Below are 12,054 nucleotides of genomic sequence, written 5' to 3'. Positions count from 1 at the left end.
GGCACACAGTGCAGGAACCCCCTCTCCTCATGCACCCCGAAACGATGGTCTCTTGCCTCTTCAGCAGGTCCAGACGTTTTCCCAGACTCCCTCCCGGGTAGCTGTGGTACACTACCCCCCTTCAGGCTGTCTTCACACAGCCAACCCCCGTCCTCTCCCTGGGACCTGACCTCCAAAGCCTGAGCCTCAGCTCCCAGCCCCCACCTGCCCCGGCGGGTGAGCAGACAAGCCTCTCGGGCTGGTGAGTGCTGGTCGGCACTGATCCTCTGTGCAGGCATCTCTTCGCTTTGCCCCCTGCAGCCCTGCTGCTGCGCTCTCCTCTGTGGCTCTGAAGCTTCCCCCCTTCACTTCCCCCCGTCTCCGCCAGTGAAGGGACTTCCTAGTGTGTGGAAACTTTTCCTCCTTCACAGCTCCCTCCCAGAGGTGCAGGTCCCGTCCCTATTCTTTTGTCTTTTTTTTTTTCTTTTCCCCATCCCAGGTACATGGGGATTTTCTTGCCTTTTGGGAAGTCTGAGGTCTTCTGCCAGCGTTCAGCAGGTGTTCTGTAGGAGTTGTTCCACATGTAGATGTAGTTTTGATGTATTTGTGGGGAGGAAGGTGATCTCCACGTCTTACTCCTTTGCCATCTTGAAGGTCCCCCCAAGCCTTTGGGTTTTTCAAATGTTCTCTGTACTGCCTCCAACCATTTCCCAATTCTTACCATAACAGTGGAAAATGTAATCTTGATTATCTCTTTCTATAACTATAGAAGGTGTGAATGTCGAGGGGGAAAGTTTTTCACTTGATATTCCTGTGGGAAGGAATTTAGGTCCTCACTTCCATAAACGCTGTGAATTCCTCTAATGGAGAACAGGACGATGTGGTGGTACCAAAAAAATGGTCAGACTACTTAACATAATACTGCTTAATAAGAATAGAACTTAAAAAAGGAGGGAGGACAGAGACTAGTTTGATTACTACTAAGACCTTTGAGGAAGCTTCCCTCACCCCATAAATTATATCCTTTCTTTTCTTTAGCTACACAGTATTAAGAATCTAAGGAAACTTTAACACTCATAATTGAAGTTATGGAACTAAGAGCACTAAGACATCCAGTGCATGGATAACTTGAAATACTTTTGAGCTCATTCATCCCTTCAATACCTTTACTGGGACCCTCAAAAAGAGGGAAATAAATTATACGGTAATGGCAAAATGGCTAGCTGGTCAAGCAACTGGTTACCCTCTCCTCCCAGGGACATAGTTGGACACATTTCCCAGAATCTCTTCCAGTTAGACAGGCCATACAACTAAGTTTTGTCCAAAGGAACATGGGCAAGGGATATGTACAACTATCCTGGCCTGACCCATACAAATTTTCCACATGCACTTTCCCCTCTTCCCCTACAGGCTCCTTCAACAGAGAAGACACTGTAAACTGGGAGAACGGCAGAGCTCTCAGGTGGAAGGAGCCTGGGTCTCAGATGACTGTGGAAAACTGTCCCCTGACCTGAAACATCCACACTGGACTTTACATGAGAGAGAAATAACCTTGGAAATGTTACACAACTGGGTCCCATTGTCCTTAGGTCAAGGACTTTCAACAATGCCTGATCAAGAGTAAAAGCTCAATAAATATTAGCTTTCATTTTTATGGGAAACAAAGTTTACTTCTTCTTCATTTCCTTCTTTCTCTTGGGCAGAGTGGAGCACAGGGGCCACGGGGATTAGTGAAAAGCACTTAGCTGCACTGAACCAGTTACAAAATACTAACTGGTATACTGGTACGTTTAAGTAAAGCAACACAGTAACAGGAACTCAAACAGAAACAACATTTTCTTCTGGATTCCAAGCATTAACTTTGAGGACTGGTCTCTTGCTAAAACACTCAAATCTAATAAAAGACGTAAAATATAAAAAGACAGTGATACTCCCTTCTCCCTTTCTCCCCTTGATATCAAACATTTGGAGATATTCTAAAAGTTCTGACAACCCACATCATTTCTATGGTTTCAGATTGACATAAAATTTTTAAAGAATACTTTGTGATGTTACATTACTTAACTGATACACTTTAATAATAGTCATACTCAACTTTTATTGATTTTACATAAACAGCTTAGAGAATGCCTTTGGAAACCATGTTTTCCCAACATATTTATGTTACAACACATGACATTTCTTTATGAAAGTATTTGTTAAATCTTTTTGCAGAGGGGGTGGGGAAGAATGAAGAAGGAGGAGGGGAAATAAGATTTCAAAACTAATCTTCAGTGATAGGCCTAAATATTTGGCAATTATTTCCTTTTATAGAAAATCACAGGATTGTAACTTTGAAACATACCAAAAGTGCAGTGCATCAATTTAATTTAAAAAACCAGTGGTGTCTAATATATTCTTTGGGCATCAAATTTCCCTTTCTAAATATAATCAGGGTCATATAATTTTACACTTATTAAATAATGGTTGAAAACAATAACCATCAAAATCTTTAAATAATCCCAGATCTGGATTAAATCATGGTAGTATTAATATTTTCTAAAATTCCAATTTATTTTTTTATCAGTAAAACATAACAGTTGACAATGTCTCCAGAGAATAAGTTTTCTATGTGTAGGAAGACAATAATCTTATAACACCTGCTATTAATCAGGTCACTGAGCTACTAATACATTATATCACGATATTTTTTCACACTGACTTTTCCACTTCAACAAAGTACAAGTAGTTGTTATCATACCAATTCTGAGTACTTAATCATTCCTGAAACAAGGAATCATCTTCACATTAGTACTTCTTTGTTATGGTGTTTAGTCTTGATATCATTAAGCACAATGAATTTTACTTAATGAATATGGATGAATTAAGGCAAAAGGACATAACCTAGTCCCCTCAATAATTTATCCTCTACCTTTTAAAAAACTGTTGTTGAGGCTATACAGATTACAGATCTACTGGCTGGAAAGACACAGCTTCTCCCTTAGACCAACATTCAGTATTTTGAGCACGAGGTTAAAGTCATGGTGTTCACGGCATGTTCCCTTGTTCTACCATTATGGTCGTTCCTCACCTGTACCCACAATACTGATTTTCAAATGATACTGTTCACTTGCTATGCATCCTGGCTGTAGATTATTTTCCTTGATTAAAAATATTTAATAATTGGGCAATAATCTACTCAGTTTTTTTAAACTCTCCATTGAACAATTTTTCATTTTTACAACCACTTACTGCATGGCTGTTGCGGTTTTCTTCTGTCATCTTCTTCACATAATTAAGTGGTCCGTTCCCTTCAAAGGAGGAGGGATTTTTGAATGAGCCGCCAATTCTATCCCACAATGTGAAATACTGTCCATAGTTATAGTCAAAGAGCATGTGGTGGTCTGTATGATGAGCTGAGCCATTAATAAATGGCCTGAAGATATGGGGAACACGAAAATCACCATCATGAATAGAAATTGTCCAGATATTGACCAAGACGTACAAACCTAAATAAACTACCTTGTGCAATGGGAAGATAAATGGGTATATGTGGTAAGGTAGACCCTGAAGGAAGCCATCCAGAGGATGAAAAGCATGACTTGCAAATGGAGTTGGAATCTTCCAGATATGATGAGGTTTGTGTAAGTGCTACAGAAGAAAAGAAGACCACATTAATGCCACAGACTTTACCCAGTGCAACAACTGACTTAGCTTTTCATGCTCATGGTGTGAGAAATGACCTAACTTAAAAAGTCCCTTTGAATTTAGCAAATTACTTTATAAAATTCCCTCCCCTTCTTTACCCCAAGACAGTAAGATTTTAACACAGCCCCTCCAGACCCATAAAGAAGGATACAAACAAAATGTATCTTGTACCTGTCATGACTAAGGCTACTTAGGTATTTAATAAGTTAGGGAAAATTCTTGAAAATAGAGACAGGATTTATAATTATACATTGCTGAAATGTGTCTTTTCTCTCTTCCCCTACAAACGACCCTACCTTATTACCTTATATACAAGTCTATGATGAAGGCCTCTGTGAATCCAGTAGATCAGCATGTCAGTGAAAAAGAGAAAGGACAGTACACTAGCAATGAATCGAAACCAGCCTACAAGAGACAACAGGATATGGCAGAATCAAGATTCAGCGCCCAGGATCAGAGTTTACTTTTGACATGTCCATCTAAGAAGACGAAATTTGATCCTAGACATAAACCCTGTAAACTATCTCCTTTGGTTAATTCAGTACATCACAACCTCCATCTCCCTTGACTCTCTGGGATCTGCTCAGTTCCCTCTCATAAAAACTTGAAGCATCCCACCTACAATATTTCTTCATTAAACTATGAGGATATTTATGAAACAGAAAGAGTAAACCCCTATGGCATCTTTATCATTTAAATGCTAGAGAATAATGCTATTTATTTTTTCTTCATATTAATCATCATAAAACATATCTTTACATATTAACTCCCCTGCTTAGAATTCTATTTTCCCTTGAAATACTGTAAGCCTAGCGTTTACTCCATAACCCAACCCCTTCTGATCTTTCCAACCTCATATGCTCGTGTACTAGCCAGGCTGGTTCACTCAATATCCTCCCAACATCTTCAAAGTCTTACCTCTATACTTTTACTCAGACTATCTAGAATGCCCTCTCTCCTTTTATTTTTATTCATATTTTGATCCACTTTCCAAGGCCGAGCCAATTCAGCACACTGGTGTGTAATTTTTGTTCCCTCCCTTAAATAACTAACCTCTTACTTGCTGACACCAGCAAGCTTGGATTCCAGTCCCAGATCCACCACTTATTTGTTAAGTGAGCTTGGCAAGTTACTGAAATTCTCTGTACACTTAATTTACTCACCTATAAAAGGAGCATCGTAATAGTGCCTACCTCATAGAGTTAATAGAATAAAATGGATTGGTAACACGTGAAAAGCTTAGAACTGAAGTTGGTACATATCAACAATAAATGTTAACTATGATTCTTACTTTCTAATACTAGATACTAGAAATGTATCTTGATGAAATAATTCCAGAATTTCACAAAATTTTAGTTTAGTCACTGCAGTACTGTTTATAATAGAAAACCAAGAACAACCTAAAGGTCTAAAAATTGCGGGTCATTTAAATAAACTATGGATATCTATACAATGCAATACTATAAATATATACTGTATAACGTCAATATTTATTGACATGAAAATATGGGCATAAACACTGCTAAGAGAAAAAAATCAGAGTTCAAACCAGTATGCATAGTAAGGGTTTCAATTCTGTAATGTAAATAACGAAGTACTACAGGCATAGAAAAGAGAAAGAATATACATCAAAAGAGTTACAGTTTCCAGGTAGCAGAATGATGGATTTTTTAAAAAAATCGGTGTTTTCTGATTTTTTATAAATATCATGTACTACCTGAGCTTTTTTTTCAGATGTTTGAATTCAATAAAGATAATAGGAAACAAATTCAAGGCTCTAGCTCTGATCATGCCAATCTTCCCCTGGGCACAATTTCATCTACAACAAAGACTTTAAAGAAGCAGACTTGGTTCTTTAGAGAAACCCATCTGTTCCAGACATTTACACTATACACTCACCGTATGGAAACTCCTCTATGCTGTCATACAGTTTGCTGTAACCTCTCACCTCTAGCAGGAACACTGAGACCGTGGGGAGGCTTATCCATGGCATTGACTGGACAGAATGCATAATCTCTCGATAGACTTGGTTCTGAAAATGAAGTTTCCAATATTTACAAACCATAAAATCTATGGTAAACAAAGCTAGCATAAAATTGTTCTGGACTGGATTTTTAAAATCTCTTTTATATGAAGGAGCTTACCTCCAAATTGCTTCTACTGAAGTGTTACTATGTGGGCGTGGGTGTGTAAGAAAAACATTTCTTTTGTATGAAGCAAATGCAACAAATATTTTAAATTCTGAAACTTTTTTTCCTTCCCACAAAATCCCTATTCCAAAGTTCTATTTACAGAATAATCAGTTCTTTCATAATTAACTTTCATACTCAATCCTCTCTATTTTTTTTCAGTCCTTGTAGTGACTGACAAATACAAATAACTGAAATAGAAAAGTGATTGTAAACAAGTCTGAATTTACTGAGTTTGGATTATCTGGTCAAAAAATATATACATAGTGAAAGCATATTTCAGTTTGTGAAAGTCAAATATCAAAACAATTACACAATGTATAAATTTATTTATTTATCACTATCAGCAAAGAAATTCTCATCTATGTATCTAGCAAGACCAGGCTTACAGTTTAAAAAAAAAAAAAAAAAAAAGTAGGGGCTTCCCTGGTGGCACAGTGGTTAAGAATCCGCCTGCCAATGCAGGGGACACGGGTTCGAGCCCTGGTCTGGGAAGATCCCACACGCCGTGGAGCAACTAAGCCCGTGCGCCACAACTACTGAGCCCGTGTGCCACAACTACTGAAGCCTGTGCACCTAGAGCCCGTGCTCCGCAACAGGAGAAGCCACCACAATGAGAAGCCAGCGCACCGCAACTAACAGTAGCCCCCGCTCACCGCAACTAGAGAAAGCCTGTGCACAGCAACGAAGACCCAATGCAGCCAAAAATAAATAAATTAAAAAAAAAAAACCTCAAAAAAAACTTAAAAAAAATTACAACTTACTTATCTGTTTAAATTAAATTAAAGAAAAGAAAGAGGGGATTAGCCTTTCCAAAAATATCTAACCCATTTGGGGCTGTTTTCAGAAACTCTAAAAAGATTAAAACGAGTTTAATCTGAAAATCTCACAAATACATAGTTATTTTTACTGTAATAATTAAAAAATAGGTAAGAAAATCACTTACCTTTAAAAATTGTGGGTGTTTCATTAATGAATGATCATAGACAAAATAATAACTCAGCGTTGCGAATAAGAAATAAAGGATATAAGCACCGAGGTTTGTTATAATCAGGAGACTGACAGCTTGTCGGAAGATGCTGTCCTCTGGCCATGTGGCTGGATATATGTATGGTGTAAAAAAATAATAATCTGCAGCATTGAGTACAAGATCCATCTTAGCCCCTAAAGGATAAACATGTACAACAATTATTTACCCATGTTGACATTTCTCAAAGCAAAAAATTTTCAGAAAAACTATATATGAAGTTCCTGCCTTCATAAGTATATGTAGTACAAGTCTGCTGCTACCAGAATTCACTAAATGCCATCTCTAGAGCCAGAAGGATCTTCAAAGTCATCTCTAGTTCAGTCTCTTGATATAATACATAGCGACACTGAAGTTCAGTTAGAGAAACTGAGGCCCATGAAGTTTCTTCTCCAAGGTCAAGCTGAAAGGTGGCATAAGTCCAGATCTAATCGCACCTTAGTGTTCTCTTCCAATATGTCCTATTGCCATAGGACATGGCAAGAGTAAACATGGCAAGTAGTAAAGATGTGGAACACAGGGCACTAGGTACTCAGGCATATGGTTTACTCCTTCAGCTGCAAGTTTCAGCAGCATCTTTCTCCTAAAAGGACTCATATTTCAGAGATTTTTGCTTCAATGCTGAGACTTAAGATGAATTCCCTAAAAGGTATCTATTCTGTGACTGTAACCAAAGAAGTCAGGGACTATCTATTCTCGTGACTAACCCTAACTCTCATTGACAGAACAAAGGGAGATGTATTCTTGGCAGTGACAAATAGAATACATTTATTCCTCACCTCCCTCTCCTCCCCACCCCAGTCAGGGGCTGGCAAACTGTGGCCCACGGGCCGAACCCAGGGCCTGTTTCTGTAAAGAAGCTTTGTTGGAACACAGCTATGTCCAGATGTGTCTATGCTGTCTATGGCTGCTTCTCTGTACTACATAGTCAAGGCTGAGTCACAGCAATAGACAGCATGGCTCACAAAGCCGAAAACGTTTATTATCTAGCCCTTTAAAAGGAAAGTTTGCCAACTCCTGTTCCAGATGCTTAAACTTTGAAAAACTTTAGTCGATTCTATATTCATGATCCTGAATCTAGTTCAACAACTTCATGGTCAGCTTCTGTGAGCTGACCACTGACTCTATCATTTATGATCTACTTTCTCCTTCTTCACTGCACTGTTTGTAGTGGGAAATGTGTCCTGTATTCCAAACACCTCTCATCTATAATTAAAACTTTTGAACAACAACAACAATAACAAAAAACCAGTCTGAAAATTGCCACTGGGTTTTTAGTCTCTTAAAATCAAATTCTAGAAGCTCTTATTTATTAGGGTGTTTAGCCCCTTGTTTGTGATATGAGTTGCAAGCATTTTTTCTCACATTGACATGGAAAGAAATTTTTAATCGACTAATGCAGATACTGACATACATCCTTCATCATATATTGCTAATTCACTCAAACAACAATTAAATATAAAGCACCACACTAGGTGATGAGCATACAAAGATGAAAAAGATATAGTCTAAATCCACGTTCAAGGTTAGGCAACTACAGAAATGAATAGTTACATCAATATGACAAGTGCTATAATAAAGGTATATATATGCAAATTGTGTGAAATCAGAAAAGACAACACAACTACCTCAGCTTACAACAGAAGGCTGTATAGTGAAGAATTTTGATTTGGGCTTTGAAGAACATTACCAGAAAAAAAAAAAAAAGGTTAGGAATAGCTATTTCAAGTAGAAATAACAACTGCAAAGGCCTGGAAAGGTCATGGTCCATTCATGGTTCAAGGGATGTGGCCCATTAGGAATATATCGTACTGATGAGAAGCAGGGAGACTAGGTTGCTCCTGAGGTAGACTAACCTAGAGAAGATGACCGCCTGACCCCAGGCAATAGTTGTGAGAATAGACACATTCATCAGAGACTTGGCAAGTAAGATAACCCATGGGACTTGATAACTGATTAGATACTGGAGTGTGAAAGAAGAAAAAATCTAGTGGGAATTTGGTACTAGCAGATGCAAACTATTATATATAGAACGGATAAACAACAAGCTCCTACTGTATAGCACAGGGAACTATATTCAATATCCTGTAATAAACCATAATGGAAAAGAATATGAAAAAGGATATACATATGTATAACTAAATCACTTTGCTGTACACCAGAAACTAACAAAACATTGTAAATCAACTATACTTCAATTAAAAAAAAAAGAAAGAAATCTATGTTGATTGTGAGATTTTACCTTGCCTGAATGGATGGTGATGCTATGATAATCAAAATTGGGAATACTGTGGAGCTAGCAGACTTGGGTGCAACAGTGACTTTGGGGGTGCGAGGAAGGATGGGTTCAGTTTGGGTCTTTTAAAAAAATTTTTAATTAATTAATTTATTTTGGCTGAGTTGGGTCTTCGTTGCTGCGTGCGGGCTTTCTTTAGTTGCGGGGAGCAGGGGCTACTCTTCATTGCGGTGCACGGGCTTCTCATTGCGGTGGCTTCTCCTGTTGTGGAGCAGGGGCTCCAGTCGTGTGGGCTTCAACAGTTGTGGCACGTGGGCTCAGTAGTTGTCGAGCACAGGCTTAGTTGCTCCGCAGCCTGTGGGATCTTCCCTGACCAGGGCTTGAACCCGTGTCCCATGCATTGGCAGGTGGATTCTTAACCTCTGTGCCACCAGGGAAGTCCCTAGTTTGGGTCTTAAGTCTACTTGCTGTGGCTCATCTGGGCTCCTAGGCGAAAGCAGTAGACTACATGCAAATATGAATCTGAAGTTCAAAAGGGAGCCTAGTAGTATCACAACAGTTGAAGCCATAAAGGATGGAGCAGCAGGTTAAGTACATAAAGTAATACCAGAAACATAAACAATGAAGAAGAACCCAACAATTCAAAAGAATATTGCTATACCACTAAAGGTTGGTAAGAGTTGGTGAACTAGTCTTGCATGTTACCTATAGTGCCAACAGCCATAATTCCATATAGTATTTGGGACAGCACCGTGTAGCCAAAAATAACTCAAACGTTAACCATGAATCTTCTTTATTCAACCTTTAATATCCGATGTAAGTGAAAACTTTAATAAGATCTCAGTCCTTAATTATAAAAAAACTCTTTAATTTTGCTTTTAACTGAAGACCATGTGAGTTGTGTTGATTTGCATATGCCCTGTACATAACTGCTGTGACAGTAAACCAGCACCTAGAAGGGAGGAGGGAATGAACCTCCGTCCATCTGGAGGCAGTTGAGATACTGTGAGATGAAACCTGTTGTTAAGTGTTTTCAGATTTTGGTTTCAATTAATTCTATTTGTGGGATGTAGTAATTAGGTATTCACAAATATATTGCTGTAATTTCTGACATCTAACATAAAAAAAGTTTGAAATCGCTAACAATTACGATCTCAAAACTGCAATTCAATTTTGAAGTTTATATTCAAACCCACATCTGTGAAATGGAGAAAGCACATCTACTTTACAGAATTGTTCTAAGATTTAGAGACGAAGTACATAGTGGTGTGGTACTATCTGACATGCGGAAGCTCATCAACAAATAGGAGCTATTATTACTGCTGTTACAGGAACCAAAGCTGGGCCCAAATCACTTTAACCTATAGTAGAAACAGATGTCATTTGATGTTTTAAAGAAATAACTGTTCATTTCTAATATCAATATTTACTGTATATGAGGTATTATAAATATTAACTCATTTAACCCTCTCAAGATATACCCTAAAAGTCAGGTGCTAGTATTATTCTTGTCTTATAAGAAAGCTGGACACAGAAAATTCCCAGAGTCATCAAGTAAATAAATGCTGGAGAAGGGATTCAGTCACTCCCTGGCTGGTTGCAAAATCCATGGACTTGAACCAAGTTCTACTGCTTCTTCATTAGTATCTCTTCAGCTCCTTAAATTTTTAAATTCTCAGTGACTCTACAAACTCACATACTTCTGCACAGAATTTTTTTTTTAATTTTTAATTTTTTGGCTGCATTGGGTCTTTGTTGCTGCGCGTGGGCTTTCTCTGGTTGCGGTGAGCGGGGGCTACTCTTTGTTGCAGTGCTCGGGTTTTGCATTGTGGTGGCTTCTCTTGTTGTGGTTGTGGAGCACGGGCTCTAAGTGCACCGGCTTCAGTAGTTGCAGCATGTGGGCTTAATAGTTGTGGCACGCAGGCCCTAGAGCACGCAGGCTTCAGTAGTTGAGGCGCGTGGGCTCAGTAGTTGTGGCTCGTGGGCTCTAGAGCGCAGGCTCAGCAGTTATGACACATGGGCTTAGTTGCTCCATGGCACGTAGGGATCTTCTGGGACCAGGGCTCGAACCTGTGTCCCCTGCATTGGCAGGTGGATTCTCAACCACTGCGCCACCAGGGAAGCCCATTTTGCATATAATTTTAAGGGGTTTATATCCACTAAAGTCAGGGGCTCTACAGACCCTAAGTTAAGTACCCCTAACAAATAGAAACTTAGTTTATTTTACTTTGGCTGAAACAAAGAAACCTTTTCTTAAAACATAGTTATCAACAAAACACAATTAGGCTTAAAATGACTTGAGTCATTCTGCTTTACTTTAAAAGTATAGATAATATACTGTTAGTATAATAGCTAACATTTATTGAAAATCAGGTATTACTTAAAAAGCACTTTTTATGTATCACCTCGCTTGATTCTCACAACTATATGAGGTAGATACTTCTATAACCCCCATTTTAAAGATAGGGAAAATGAAGGCAGGAATGTTTAAATAAGTTGTTAACTAATGTAACAATAACAAATAACAAGTAACAGCTGGGATGTATATTCCAGAGCCCGTTCTCCTAGCTACTACATTGTAATATCTAGGTGTAGGCATGCAGATGGGGAATTCTGATTATCCCATGTTAATTATATTACATAATGAATGGGAAAGCACTCTGTAAATGAGCAAGGGTCATGTATTTATTTTTAGGTGCTTATCATTAGAAACTTAAAAAGAAAAAAAATCAATGGTGATATAAAGACAGGTAACCTACAGGTAGTTATAAAGTTGTTATCACCTACAGGTGATATAAAGACAGGTGGTTTGGCTACCACAAACTTTCCAGTTTGGAAACTTATCTCCTACACCACCTCCAAATTTGCTCTGCTGTTACACAGGGATGCTAGCAGACACGATTCTTCCTATTAGGATACTAAACTAATAGATTATT

General features: G+C 38.4%; 1 protein-coding gene across 1 annotated transcript in view; it reads right to left on the bottom strand.

Annotated features, from left to right (window-relative positions):
* Positions 1–2,052: 2,052 nt before the first annotated feature.
* Positions 2,053–12,054, bottom strand: part of SC5D (sterol-C5-desaturase) — a 10,828-nt gene continuing 826 nt past the window's right edge. Inside the window, exons 2-5 of the mRNA XM_022560368.2 lie at positions 6,802–7,019; positions 5,566–5,698; positions 3,971–4,071; positions 2,053–3,609 (exon numbers count right to left, since the gene is read on the bottom strand). Of these exons, the coding sequence (XP_022416076.1) occupies positions 3,154–3,609; positions 3,971–4,071; positions 5,566–5,698; positions 6,802–7,011 (900 nt within the window). The 5' untranslated portion in view covers positions 7,012–7,019 and the 3' untranslated portion in view covers positions 2,053–3,153. The remainder of the gene's footprint in view (positions 3,610–3,970; positions 4,072–5,565; positions 5,699–6,801; positions 7,020–12,054) is intronic.

This window comes from Delphinapterus leucas, chromosome 7 (assembly GCF_059928025.1).
Source record: "Delphinapterus leucas isolate spDelLeu-1000000601 "Yukka" chromosome 7, BTC_Dleu_Yukka2, whole genome shotgun sequence".
NCBI classification, from domain to species: domain Eukaryota; kingdom Metazoa; phylum Chordata; class Mammalia; order Artiodactyla; family Monodontidae; genus Delphinapterus; species Delphinapterus leucas.
This window is presented reverse-complemented; position numbering and strand designations above follow the sequence as displayed.